Below are 14,908 nucleotides of genomic sequence, written 5' to 3'. Positions count from 1 at the left end.
ATGTTAGAATATGCCTTTGTCTCCACTCAAAACCCCCACAGCCCTCCCCTCTAACCACATTTAATGAAAATCTCTACTGAGTGTTTTGCTGTCCTTCACATTATAAACCTAAGACCAGAAGGGGGAAAAAAAAAGATGTAGGAATCAGAGTCCTACACTTAGGCAGCTTGGGCTGCCCTCTCATCCTCTCTCACTCCCCCGCCTCCTCTCAGGCTCTCTGAACTCCCCGTATTGATTTCTAACACAACACATTCCTAACCACCTGAAGGTCTGACCGCCCACTCCATGGGGCTGATGACAGATACCAGGCAAATCCCAGATGGAAATGCTGTGAGTCAGGGGCGATGGAATGGTTACTAGGGCTCTTGATGACTCAGTATCTCCTGTGACTCTGAAAACCCTCCCACCACCAGTGACTCTCAGTCGCAGCCTGGCTGGATTCCTACTCTCAGTTAACCTTGGTCTTCCCCTTCTCATAGCTCCTCTTGTTAATAAGATAATGATAGCTGGAAAGTCAACACAGTCATCATCCCCTTTGGGTATCAGGAGTGATAAGTCTTTTAACAGACTCCCTAGAAATCTAGTTTGCAGGCCTTAGTACATTGGGAAGGAAAGGGAAGTAAAAATCAACTTGTCACTTTCTTCCCTTCTTTATCCTTTATTAAGCACACTGCTCTACTCTGTCATGTCTCATTCATTGTCCCCTCTTCCTGGGTCCCAGCCCCTACAAGAATGTATCCAAGCCTTTGAAAGAAACCAGTTCACTGAATCCTCAGAGCCACCCTTCAAAGTAAGTATCATTTTCTTCATAGAACAGATGAGGACACTCAGGAACAGAAAGGTAAATAAATTGTCCTAGGTGGCACAGCTTTCAGGTGGAAAAGCCAGCTCTTTCTAGGGCCAAAGTCTTATTCTTTTCAACACAATACTTTGATTCTAGAGAGTTCACAACTTCGACTTTACAGATCAAGAATGCATCACTGGTGAAGTGAACACACTTGGGAATCAGATTATTCAAATTTTAATACTGAATCTGCCTCTCATTTATGCTGCTGGACAATCACAAACAAGACATCTTGCTGTGGCATTTTCCCCGAATCTCAAGAGAATGGATGTAGATTGATGGGGTTGTTAATGTCACTGCAGTTAAAGAGGCAATGAGCATAAAGTGCTTTGGAAGAAAAAGTGTGTGTTTGTTGAGACATTACCATTATTCTCTGTAGAATTAAAACACATCAACAGATAAAGAAGATACGGTGCATATACATGTTGGAATGTTACTCAGCCATAAAAAAGAATGAAATAATGCCATTTGCAGCAACATGGATGGACCTAGAAATTTTTATACTAAGTGAAGTAAGTCAGACAGAGAAAGAAAAAAAATATATATCACTTATATGTTGAATCTAATAAAAAATGATACAAATGAAGTTTTCTTACAGAACAGAAACAGACTTCCTGTAAATCAAATCTATGGTTACCAAAGGGGAAACATGGGGGGAAGTGATAAATTAGGAGACTGGGATTAATGTATACACACTACTATATATAAAACAGATAATTAACAAGGACTTACTGTACAGCACAAGGAACTCTACTCAGTATTCTGTAATAAGCAATATGGGAAAAGAATCTGAAAAAGAATATATATATATATATATGTATGTATCTGACTCACTTTGCTGTACATTCTAATATACTCTAATGAAGTATAGCTGATTTACAATATTGTGTTAGTTTCAGGTTGTAAATCAACTATATTCCAAAAAATTTTTTTAAAAAGCCATCACACATGTGGCTAAGATACAGATGGCTAAGGGAACAAAAGGGGTGAGTAACTGTCTCCCTCAGAGGCCCACACATAGATGGCATTTTCAAGCAGTCTGTTCTTGTTTCTATCATGGCATTCTGAGTTCCTCCCCCTTGCTTTTAGATTTCCTAATCTCTTCTCTCTAATACCTCCTCTTCAGACACCTATTTAAATAGGACATACCTCACCTCCTGCTGCTTCTCTTCTAGGAATAGAAATTCTACATCTATAGCCAAAGGGAATAAAACCCAAACTCGAGCATCTTGGAAGGGTCCCAAGTTGCCATTATCCTCAACAACTGTGCTAGAAATCCCTAGCACAGAAAGACAGCTGCTTCTGGGTTATTTCCAACACTGCAATATGAGCTGAATAGATCTTATTTTTTAATTAGCGTTGGCTACTAAAAATTTTTTAATGATGCACCTAAAAGTTCCTGGCAATAGAACCCAGCAAATATTATTCAAGCAAAGCATTAGAATGTATAAATTAAGAAACAATAAAACTTGGGAATTCCATGACAGTCCAGTGGTTAGGACTCTGAGCATTCACTGCAGAAGGTGCAGGTTCAATCCCTGGTCAGGTAACTAAGATCCCACAAGCTGCACGACACAGACAAAAATATATAAATATTTTTTAAAAGTAATACAAGAAAAGATATTTCCTTAAGAAAACAATAAAACTTATGCTTACCCTAAAAATCTAATCTGGATTTCCTCAGACATAAGAATGATACAAACAATCCCACCTGTTCCCCAATCCTCCACATGTTTAAAACCTTCTTTCTGAGCCAGAGTCTGCCAGGGCTCTATGGGGGCCTTGGTCAACCACATCTATCCCTTTGCCAGGAGCCTCCAGAGTCAGTGTTACTGTCTTCAGGTTCAGGTTCACTGATGCCAAGCAGAAGCCAGATTTTCCTTCTACCAAAGGCAGATGGCCAAGAGCAGATGTCAGGCTGAACGAGGGTGATGCATTTATAATGGTATGTCCTATGGTTCACTAAGCCCTAAGCTGGCCGCGGCTTCATGCAGGCTAGTCCTCATTATAGCTGCCTCCCCCAGCTCTACAAGCTTGAACAAGATGAAGGGGAACTTCTTTTGGCCTGAGGATTCCTGGCTGGCTCTACCCTTGAATCACAACAGGTGGCCATGGGCACCATCTCATGTTCGGGAGACAACATCACTGACCCAGAATCCCCCACTCTGCAAGACACCAGCCCCTCAAATCCCTGCAAGAAGCCAGCACATGGACAAACTTAGGCGTGTGGAAGGCATTTCACCCTAACGTTGGAAGGCAGATGCATGATAAAAGCAAGGGGAGAAAGCAAGTCTCAGAGAAATAAACATACGGTGAATCTTTTGGAATTTTTTTTTTCTGACACAGAGTCACAGATAACTAGGATAGGACTGTGCACCAAGATGACGTGAGCCTGAAAAGGACCACATAAATTCCAGCCTACTAAAGACAGAATACCCAATACTTCTCCTTCTTAATTCCTTCTGTGCTAGTGGGAAAAATACTAGAAAAGAGAAGAGCAGAAGATGACTTTAATTTCCTGAGTACTCCTTTTTGCAAAGCATTATACTGAATAGGCTATCTCTCTCTCTATTTTTTTTTTTTTTTGGCCGTGCCATGTGGCATGCAGGATCTTAGTTCCCCAACCAGGGATCAAACCCTCACCCCATGCAGTGAAAGCTCAGTCCTAACCACTGGACCACCAAGAGATTGTCACACTGAATGAAATAAGCCAGACAAAGAAAGACAAATAGCATATGATATCACTTATATGTAGAACCTAAAAACAGGGCGACAAATGAATTTATCTACAAAATAGAGTTACAGATATGCAAAATAAACTTATGATCACTGAAGGGTAAGGAGGAGGTAAACTGGAAGGGAGGGATAAATCAAAGATTGGGATTGACACATAGACAGTACTATATATAAAATAGATAACTAAAAAGGACCTTCTCTATATCACAGGGAACTCTAGTCAACACTCTGTAATGGCCTATATGGGGAAAGAATATAAAAAAGGGTGGATATAGCAGATTCATTTTGCTGTCCACCTGAAGCTAACACTTTATAAATCAACTATACTTGGTTTTCTCTTTCTAACTTAACTTCACTCTGTATGACAGACTCTAGATTCATCTACATCATTACAAATGACTCAACTGTATTCCTTTTTATGGCTCAGGACTATTCCAGAGACTGCTATATAGCACAGGGAGCCCAGCTCAGTGCTCTGTGATGACCTAGAGGGATGGGATGGGGAAGGTGAAGGGAGGCTCAAGAGGGACGGGACATAAGTATACATATAGTGATTCATGCTGTTATAGAGCAGAAACTAACACAACACTGTAAAGCAATTACACTCCAAAAGAAAATAAAAAAAATAAATCAACTATATCTCAATAATAATTTAAAAGTTAATAGGTTATGTCATTTGTGTGTGTTAGTTGCTCAATCATGTCCAACTCTTTGCAAAGCCATGGATTGCAGCCCTCCAGGTTCCTCTGTCCATGGAATTCTCCAGGCAGGAATACTGGAGTGGGTCACCATTCCCTTCTCAAACTCAAATAAAGACACTATTATTCTCAGTGTATAAGGTGGTAAGGCCACATGAAAGAGGTTAAGTAATTTTTCAAGAAAAGAGCCACAAATGATGGAGGCAGGATTCAAACTCTGGCCTATGTTTTAAACCATAATACTCTACACCCCATGTTTATACACATCCATCCATATACACACATAAGTGTATACATAACTATATCTATTTCCTAAAGGAAATCAATCCTGAATATTCATTGGAAGGACTGATGCTGAAGCTGAAGCTCCAATACTTTGGCCACCTGATGCTCAGAGCAGACACATTGGAAAAGATCCTGATGCTGGGAAAGATTGAAGGCAGGAGGAGAAGGGGACGACAGATGATAAGATGGTTGGATGGCATCATCGACTCAAAGGACATGAGTTTGAGCAAACTCCAGGAGACAGTGAAGGACAGGGAAGCCTGGTGTGCTGCAGTCCATGGGGTCACAAAGAGTCAGACGCAACTGAGCGACTGAACAACAACAACCATACCTATACTTTTATTTTTCTGTGTGCATGTATATTCAAACTTGAACACATCCATACTAAGATATCAGCAGCAAAAATGAAGTACATAAAATGGCCAGGAAGAGCTAAATCTTTGCTGAGAAGGTTATGGGTTGGGCAGAAAACCCTTAAAAGGAATAGCTGCTTCATTCCTCATCCATTGCCATTGTTGTCATCTAATCTGAAACAAGTCTGGGCAGAGACAGGAGGCAGGCAACGGGAGGGCTAAGGGAGAAACCATGTTGCATGACAACAAGAACAATATTTAGGAAAGGGAGGAATAAAGCTGTTCCCAGAAACAGCAAACAAGGGGTTGATGAACAGCTCAAACTCACGTGCTGTCTCTATGGGATACAGCACCAGTGTAAACAGCCCAGACCGCTTCCGGGTTGTAAAAATCAGGATCATGGTGCCTGAGCTATACCCAAACTAGCAGACAGGAGGATCAATAAGAAAAGATCGGAGACAAACCAACATGTGTGTTGAGGTGGGGGGAGGTTAACTGGTAATGAATGGACTTGGATCTTGAACTCAATGTTCCCAGGAGCTAGAAGGATGCTCGAATATTCTCCTCATTTGTGAGGTGGGGACAGTGTGACTGTCACCAAGGTTACAACCCAAGTGGGGAAGTCAAGTCACAGCTCTTACCGCTCCCTGGGACTGTCACATCACCACGTGCATCTTAATCAGAGTCACACCTCATTCCGCCCAATGATCCCAGGGCAATCACAGTACTGTGAGCGCCTCATAGACCAGGAATAAGCTTTCTTGGTGAACTATGCAGGTCGACGCTGGTGAGGACTTTTATCACAACAACAGGGCCGGGATCACCCCGACGGTTCTTTCAACGACTCAGCAAGTGTGAAGTGAGCAGACGACAGACTTCCTGCCCGTCTCTCAGCAGAAGGCTGAAGAGACGCTCCAATTTTATAGATTTTCAAATTCCCTTCTTACCTTGTCCTCCATAATGGTGAGAGAGAGATTCTTCAATGTTTTATCCATTATGGACAAGACACCTGAAAAAAACTGTATTCCATAGAGTGCCAAATTCACTGATGGTATAAGGTCTGACATGAAAAGAGGTTCTGCAGCTGAACAACCTTTTAAATGCTAGTAACAGCTTGCTTTATTGTAGGGCTTTGCCGAGCCTATAATATTCTTTGTACCAAGTTAATTCCCACATTCCCCAAACTTATTTTACCATGACATCCTAGGTTTTATTATTTCTGCTGAATATCCTTTAATATTAGTATCTCATGAAACCTACTTTGGAAAACACCAGGCTGGACCATGAGCTCTCTCAACAGATTACAAATGTCTTTAGGAAAAGAACTGGTCTCATTCATCCTGCTATCTCTAGATAGTTTGTTGAATAAATATACGAATGCAGATATATCAGGCATATGTGATTTCCAGGGTCAGGTTATTTGTGACAAAGACTGCTGTTAGAAATGGCTCCTGCTATGACCTTTTGGAGTCTATTTTACAGGGAATCCATTGGGTCCACTTCTGTTGTTGTTTAGCCACTCAATCGTGTCTGACTCTGCAACCCCAAGACCTGTAGCCTGCCAGGCTCCTCTGTCCATGGGATTTCCCAGGAAAGAATACTGAAGTGGGTTGCCATTTCCTCCTCCAGGAGATCTTCCTGACCCAGGGATCAAACTTGAGTCTCCTGCATTGGGCAGGTGGATTCTATACCACTGAGCCACAAGGAAAGCCCCAGTTGGGTCCATTACTGCTAAATATATTTTGCTTTTTGTGTCTTACAGTTTGTATCTCATTTCCATGAAGACTTGAATATTCACTTGTTCTGTTCCACCAGTGAATTGGCCAGGGGAGCCAGGTTTGCAGAGAAAGCAGGCTGAACATCACTTAGAAGCACGCAGTCAACCACCCAGTGGGAGGCAGAAAGCCAAACAAGAAGTAAGGCAATAAAGATTCTTTATACCAGCCAAGCCCTCCCTTCTGCTTGCATCCCAGGTGAGGAAGTGGTATATTAAAACATGGGAGTAGATGCTACCAGCTAGAAGCTAAGCTCAGGCAACTTGTCCTGGGCTTTCTAGGTGTTCTCCACCATCACCACTGACTTCCAAAGTGGGGCCGCACGATATCGGGGATTAACTGATCATCTTCAAAGGAATCCTGTGAAGTAAATGGGCACAGAACTGGGTTTGAAAAACTGACACTTCAGTTCTCCAGAGTTCTCAAATGATTTGATTTGAAGCAAACCAGGCCAACATCCCTCCTCCACCCAGTGGTTTTCCACTAAGCTAGATGGAAATTTATTTTAACCAATCATAAATTCAGCTTATGAGGACACTTGCTGCACCTCCCCATGAGCTAAAGTTGCCTGAATGTGTTCCTCACTCTGTTCTGGCAGCAGCAGCCCTGGTTTTCCAATCACCAAACCAACTGACCAGACTTCTACTTACGGACACTCGCTGCCAAACCACTAACTCAGCCCCCTGAAACAGCCAGAGTCTCGGAGAGGGCAGTGATAAAGATGCCTACACTGCAGGGATAAAGGCATGTCCCCAACACCAGAGGCAGAAGGGTGACAGAAACATGTGTCTTCATTTGGGCTCTCTTAACCACTCAACAAAAGACTCAAAAGACAGCAGATCCTCATTCAAGGTTGGAATGAACTGGTTAAAATCCATCTCAGTATTAATGGAGGGAGGCTGCATCTCCATCCCCTGCAATATCCATCAGCTGTGTTATGCCAAAAAAAGAAGAAAGAAAAATGCCTCCCCTTATTCATGCCAGGCCTGCTACTCCTATTCCATCACCTAAGAATTTACACATTGACGATCTTGACAGAATAAATCCATAAAAGACTAGCGCTTCACAGTCTCAGGGCCAGGCATGAAGCATGTCTCATCCTTAACTCTGTCACTCCACAAACAGAAACGTGATTTTGATTATAAAATTTGACTATGAGACAAAGAAATTCTCACTTCCCATGTCTAATCATAATGAGATGCATGTGCCTGTGGACAGCTACCCAGAAAAGAGTGGAATTTGCAATCTGCTTAACATTCCTGTTTCCTCTAGAAAATGGCTCCTCTTGGGTTCCACGTGGTCCCACGGGGACTGCTGAGGTCTCTCCCTAGTCACTTACATCCATTCGGCCTCCACAGTGGTGAGCATGTGACCTTGCTGACTCAGGGGCCGGGGAATATCAGCTCTTGGAATATCCACAGGATAACCAGAACCGTGATTCCTCATGATTTGGCCAAAGTACAGACAGAAGATCTACCATAGTTGGTAGATCTATACCACTACTGACTATAGCAGTGTTACTGCTTCGGTGCATGCATTATGGAGTCAGACTGGGTTCAAAACACTGATGTCCAGCTCTGCGACCTGGGCAAGTACTGTGCCTCCCTCTCAGTATGTAAACTAGGGATAATAACTACTTACCTTCTAGGTATGTTGTGAGGATTAAATGAATACATGTAAAGCATATAGGAGAATGCCTGGTATTTACCACAAATACCAGTAGATTATTTGGGATCTGGTTCCTTAGGTATGAGGCTTCCCCCACTGGTGTTTCCACCATTACAGGTGAAATATCTGATGTGCAGCCCTCCTTACTCCACTCTCAGCCCACACAGGCTCTGTGTCTGTATCACAAATAACAACCGAGAACAACGAAAGGAACAGCGCTGGGCGGTGAGTAGTAGAAAGTCCCATTGGTTAAGAGAAATATCTCCAGCCAACTCTAATTCTCTACCTTCCCTGAGTGGTTTTGTTCATAGATATGAAGTTTGACTTTTCCTGCATTTTACTTCTTTCTCTCCATTATAAACCTAATGCTTTGGCCCAGATCTTGGGATGACTGACAAACAGAACTCCTTAAATACAGACCAGGCTTGAAATCTGATAACTTTCTGCCACTGATCTGGTAGCTTTCAAAGCTCCAGCTGGCCTCGGGGTCTTCTGCCCTGGAATTCAGGAATTAGAAAATATAAACACTGGTTTTCCCTCCCCTTTAAGATAAAATGAGAGGGATCTGGGCTCTTGTGACTTTCAAATATCCACAAAGTGGGGGTGACAGGTCTTCCCACATGAGGGGAGGAGCAGGGTATCACTTTCCCTCATTTATTACTGAAATGTGCACCCTTCCCCCCAAATCAATTGCAGCTTCTAGAACTAGGCTCAGAAAAGGCAGGTAGAGAGGTTTTCTCTTGCATCGGGATCGGCCACCCCTAGGAGGGCAGATGGAAATAATTTTCTGACTTAAGGCCAATCATTAGGTCCTCCAGACGCCATGAGATGCCATAATCTCAGCCGATGCTGTCTAGCCAGGGTAACCCAGATGCAGATAAATTTAAGTCAAACCCACAGTCCCTGCCAGTAGCATTCCAAAGCCCTCCCTAAGGCTTCTGGATATTTCTAAGGGACTTACATGCTCCAGGTCATCTCTGCCCCTGGATCCAAAGGTGCTTTGTCCCCAGCTTACTGACCCAAATATAACACCCAACCTCACCCTCAACTTCAACCAACAGCTCACCCTCAAGGGCATTCATAAAACATTTTACTGGTGGTCATAGAGGTGAGATTGTGTTCCACAACACACACAAGTGAAAATACATGTATGTTCCTGTCCGCTGCAAAATGCTCACTTGTACTTCTCCCCATTCAGCACCCAGCTTTCCACCTTCTCTCTTTCACATCCCATTTCTCCCCCATCCCTCCCAAGAACAGAGATCAACAAGGCAAATATAAGCAGGGACTAGCAGGTAAGACACCTGTGAACTGAGAAGTGGGGTGTCAGGCCAGACAGAGGACCCAGCCCACCTCAAAGCATTCAGGTTCAAAACCTTTCAAGCACTATACCCTGCTGAATACTTCTGCAGACCTTGACCCAAAGGCTGCCAGCCCTTCCATGCTATAGTCTCCCTCTTTGCTAGAGTCACCCCACGACACAACAACAGCGCCACCCACATGGGAGAGAGCAAGGACCCTCTCCTGCCACGTGTGTCCTGAGACCATGCCGTGATTACATGCACATCAGGGTAGGAGGCTGTTAGCTGTGAGAGTTTCTCAGCCGGGTACCAGGTGAGCTTGAGCTCAGGAATCTCTGACAGTCTGGGCTCAGCCCAGGCTCCACTAACCTTCTCGTGTTTTCTTTTTATCATATTGCTGTACTGTGCTAAGTCACTTCAGTCATGTCCAACTCTTTGAGACCCCATGGACGGTAGCCTGCCAGGCTCCTCTGTCCATGGGATTCACCAGGCAAGAATACTGGAGTGGGTTGCCATTTCCTTCTCCAGGGGATCTTCCAGGTCCAGGGACTGAAACTGCATCTGTTTATATCTCCTGCATTGGCAGGTGGGTTCTTTACCACTAGCGCCACCTGGGAATCATTTCTGCAGCAGAATGTAAATAACACAGATTTACCATTTTGATCGCCTTTAAGTGCACAGTCCAATGGCCTGTGTAACAATCACTGCTATACATCTCCAGAATGTATCATCAGATCACTGAGGCTCTAAGCCCATTACACACTAAGTCTCCAATCCCTTCTCCTCCAGCCCCTGGTAACCATTGTTCTACTTTCTGCCTTTATGAATTTGACTCCTCTAGGCACCTCACATAAATGGAATCATACAGTATTTATCTTTTTGTGTCTGGCTTCTTTCATTTAAGCATCACGTTTTCAAGGCTCATCCACGTTGTCATTTTAATCAGAACTCCACTCCTTTTTAAGGCTGAATAGTATTCCGTCGTGTGTATAGACCCACATTCTGTTTACCCACGCGTGGGTTGTTTCTCCCTTTTGGCTGCTGGCAACAGCGCTGCAGTGGACATGGGTGTATGAATATTTGCTGGAGTTTCCGCTTTCATTTATTTTGTGTCTATTCCCAGAGGTGGAATTGCTATATCAAATGTTTCACTTTTCCAGGAACCGTGCCTAATGTATCTTTGAATAGGTCACAGACCCTCTCTAAACCCCATCTGGGAAATAACAGCACCTACCCTGCTTTGGTTTAAGCACTGAGCCCATCATAAATGCTCAGAGGTTTGCTCCCCTCGCCCTCTGCCTTTTGAGGTACTCTGACTAAATGATCTCTCCAGTCACTCCTAGCTCCTGAAACCCCTGATCCCACCATCACATTATTTCCCTGTTGGAAAAGCTAGGAGTTCTCAGAGTATATATCAAGGGAAAACCCTCTTCATAGTCCCCACAAAAATCTAGCTCTGCCAAGAAGGCCCAATTTTCATAGCTCTCTCCTTGGAATTTGCTAACACATCCCATTATAAACCAACATCTAATTTTTCTTGCCACTCCTTCCCCCTTGCTTTCTTTCCACATTCCCTCTCTCCACTGTTGCTCCTGCCCACTGCATATCTGGGCTTCAAATTATCCTCCCCGGTTGCCTGGATGCTCGCTCCCCACCAGCTAATGTCTGTTGGAAGCAACACTTGTGAAGTTATTCATGTGAAAGCTTCATTCCCCAGAGTCACATCTTTTCAATGAGTTGTTCCTTTTAGGCTGGATCCTGCTGGCAGAGCGACTGCTGTTTGGTGAAGTCAGTGGAATTGGGTTTCTCCCCTCACATGCTGTTTGTGTTGGGTTATCACTTGGCCTGAGGTTTGGATTCTCATCCTCAGACACGTGTCCCGAGTCGATGAGCAACAACCGTCTGCCGTGCCATCCCAGTGAATGTTTACATCTCATCAAATGCTCTTTTTAGAAAAGTAATTAGAGGAAATATGCTGCTAAGCTTTCCTTGACGGGGGCCAGATTCAGAATTCCAGCAGGGAGTGGACTCACTTGCTCACAACTTGAAATATTTTCCTTCTCCACTCCATCCCTCTGTGCTCCCTTTAAACGTGAATGTTTGACAGACAATGAAATAGCCTTGCTCTCCGGCTCAGTCAGCAGCTTGGCTGCTTAGACACCATGCACACTCCCTGAAGCTCTTCTTTTCTGTTTGGCTTTTTTGTTGTTGTTGGTTTTGTTTTGGTCTCTAAGTCGTGTCCGACTCTTTATGACCCCATGGACTGTAGCCCGCCAGGCTCCTCTGTCCATGGAATTGACCAGGCAAGACTACTGGCCTGGGTTGCCATTTCCTTCTCCAGAGGATCTCCCCAACCCAAGGATTGAACCCCTGTCTCCTGCATTGGCAGGCGATTCTTTACCAGAGTCAGCTTTCTTTCCTGAGTAAAAGGTATAAGAGATTCTCAGGTCAGGGATAAACGGGTTTTTCAGATCCTGGGCAAGGAAAAAGGGGCAGCTGAGCTTTAGTTTTCAGCTTTTATGGGTTTCAGCCATCTCACCTGCCACGTTAGAAAAAGAGATGCAGGGACAAGAAAACTATACCTGGAAGCCCTGGCACTACAGGAGGAAGCTGGCTCCTCTGGAGCTGGGCTTGGGCCACCGTGCCCTGGAAGGTTGGCTCCAAAAGGCAGAGGTGGAACAGGGACAAGTCTCAAGGAAAAGTCACCAACTAAACCCCGGGCAAGAGGCTGGGTTAAAGGATTATCAGACTCCACCCTCCCGGGCTCCTTCTCCCTACATTATTGGGCTGTTCCAGACAGCAATAAGGCAAAATTCAAATGAAACACTCTTCAGCTTGAGAGTAAATCACCAAGGAAGATTCCACCTGGGGCTGGAAGGTAGATGGAAAGTGTTGACTAAAATGGGCGGGGGGTGCTTTTCATGTATCTCGGGTTTTGTTCATTCACCATGAGGCGATGTGTGCCGAGGTCCAGCTTCCCTTCTACAGTAGCTGATGGCTTTCTACACCCTCACCACCCAACTTACTCTGTTTCATTGTTGGGCGCTTGCCAGCTCCTTGCAGCAAAGAAGCACCCACTTCTTAAGTAAAGCAAAGGTGTCAGGTCACCAGCACAGGTGGCAGGTAACCCCCGCAGAGGGGAGTAGCAAAGGCTCAAACACTCCCTGCTCCTCCACAAAGCTGCCCTATTTTATCACCTGTGCATCTTACCTCCTGAGGTCTCACCTTGCCTCCTGACACCTGGCCTCTCTAGCCATAGAGGGACCGATACTCCTAAGAAGTCCTCCTTCCCCGCTTGCCCAGCAGCAGTCACAGGACAAGCCTGCTCTCCCCTTGCTTCTCCTGGGTCAAGAGGCTCCCAAGAGCTCTGTCTGGGTCTTGTTTCAACCTCACTTGCCCCAGAAGCCTATCTGACGTGGGGTTTGTGGCTCAGAAAATGACATGTGAAAAACACAGAAGCCACAGCTCTTTCTAAATAAACTCTGCGCATCCCCCAAATCAGCTTGCACTCTTCACCCTGGCTTTTTCTTCTTCTTTCTAATCCTTATTGGAAAGGAAGTGTATATATGCTGAGTGAGCACCTCTCCCTTGCTGGGAATCTGTTCTGAACGGTTGTGGTGTGAGATTTTCTCAACAAGATGCTCAGGACAAACACCCTCGCTGCAAGCCCTGCTCTTATTCACCTCTTTCCTCCCAGCTCACCTGGGAGGGGGCTTTTTCCAGGTAGAGATTTGGCTTTTGCATGTCAGAGGGGGCACCTGAGCCTGGGTAGAACCCCGGCGATAATTTTGTGCTTTAAAAAGCTTAAGAAAAAAAAAAAAAGGCACATAAAACTGAAGCTGGTATGTTTCCTGAGGCAGTTCAGTCCCACAAGTTGGGATGGCAGAAAAACGGTGTCACGTTCTTAGAAAGAAAGAGGGACACCTCAGCACCACTAACCCTTACCCTCAAGATTCCCACTAGAAGAAAGCTCACCACCACCACCCACAGACACACAAGCACCCTCTCTTGGGACACCTCGCTCCTGCCCCCTAACTAACCCCAGGAGACAAAAGTCCCCTCCTGGGGGGTCCTGAATGCGACCCACAGTACCTCTTGGCAAGGACGAGATGAGAAGGAGCTGCAGGAAAGCAAGCCCCAGCTGCGGCCACCAGCCCAGCTCCATCGTTCCCGCGGCGGTGCCCGGAGTGACTGCTGGGGAGGGATCGAGGGAGGCCGGCGGGCAGGCGGCTCCTACGCGGACCTCCCCAAGCCCCAGCTGAGCGGGAGCTCGGGTTTCAGCTCGCCAGGCTCTCCCATCCTCATCCGAGGGGAACCACCTTCAGCCTGCGCGACGTCAGCCCAAACCTCTCCTCTCCGCGGCCGCCTTAACCCTTGCGGAGCCCGGGGAGGTGTGGCCACGAGGGGAGGCCCCGGGCTGTGGCTGGAAAGGAAGCTGCGGGGCACGGAGGCCCGCCCAGGTCCGGCTGGGCTCCCCGAGGCGGTGAGGGCAGGGGAGAAGCCAGCAGGACCTTGAATGGGGGGCGGAGGTAGCCGGGGCTGCGCCCCCTCACCCCCCAACCTCAGGTGAGGTCTGAAGCCCCACCCCCACCTCCAGCCCGGATGGGAGGTCTAGTGCCTCCTTGCCTGCACACACTGAGTCCGCCAGATTAAACTCCTGGCCTTGGGGGAGGGGGTGAGCTGGAGATGGAGGGAGAAAAGCAGTCAACCCGCCTCCCCCCTCCACCTGTATCCCCAGTCTCCTTCCTGCCCAGCGTTTGCTCCCGGCGCTCACAGTCTGGAAACCTTATCCTTTGCTTCTATAGGCTGCTGGGGGTATTCTGCATGGTCCCACAGTGCCCAATATGGTGAGTTCAGCAGCTTAAAGAGCTCCTGCCCACATGCCAGGCAGGGTACTGGGCTCAGGGATAAAAGAACACACAGGCATTGTCCCGGTAGTGAGGGCGTTCAGTCTAGGTATGGAGATAGCAAATGAGATGTTGAAGGGAAGACGAAGGATGTGTTACAAGATAACAGCTGACATTCTTGATCAATTTCTCTGTGCCAGGCAACTGAGTACCATACATGTATCAACTCATTTATTCCTCATAATACATCTGTCATCTCAGTCTTACAGAGAGAGATACTGGGGCATGAGAATTCAATAGCTCATCCAAGTAAATGGCAGAGCCAGGCTTGAACCCAAGCAGCTTGCGTCCAGAAGCTACAATCCCAGACAGCAGGCACACTGCTTCTTAAAATTCTGTGT

At 45.8% G+C, this 14,908-nt stretch overlaps 1 protein-coding gene across 1 annotated transcript in view; it reads right to left on the bottom strand.

Annotated features, from left to right (window-relative positions):
* PAMR1 (peptidase domain containing associated with muscle regeneration 1) overlaps window positions 1-14,043 on the bottom strand; it is an 80,238-nt gene extending 66,195 nt beyond the window's left edge. The window contains exon 1 of the mRNA XM_006062353.4: window positions 13,753-14,043. Coding sequence (XP_006062415.3) covers window positions 13,753-13,825 — 73 coding nt within the window. The 5' untranslated portion in view covers window positions 13,826-14,043. The remainder of the gene's footprint in view (window positions 1-13,752) is intronic.
* Between the last annotated feature and the right edge of the window lie 865 nt (window positions 14,044-14,908).

This window comes from Bubalus bubalis, chromosome 16 (assembly GCF_019923935.1).
Source record: "Bubalus bubalis isolate 160015118507 breed Murrah chromosome 16, NDDB_SH_1, whole genome shotgun sequence".
Taxonomy (NCBI): domain Eukaryota; kingdom Metazoa; phylum Chordata; class Mammalia; order Artiodactyla; family Bovidae; genus Bubalus; species Bubalus bubalis.
This window is presented reverse-complemented; position numbering and strand designations above follow the sequence as displayed.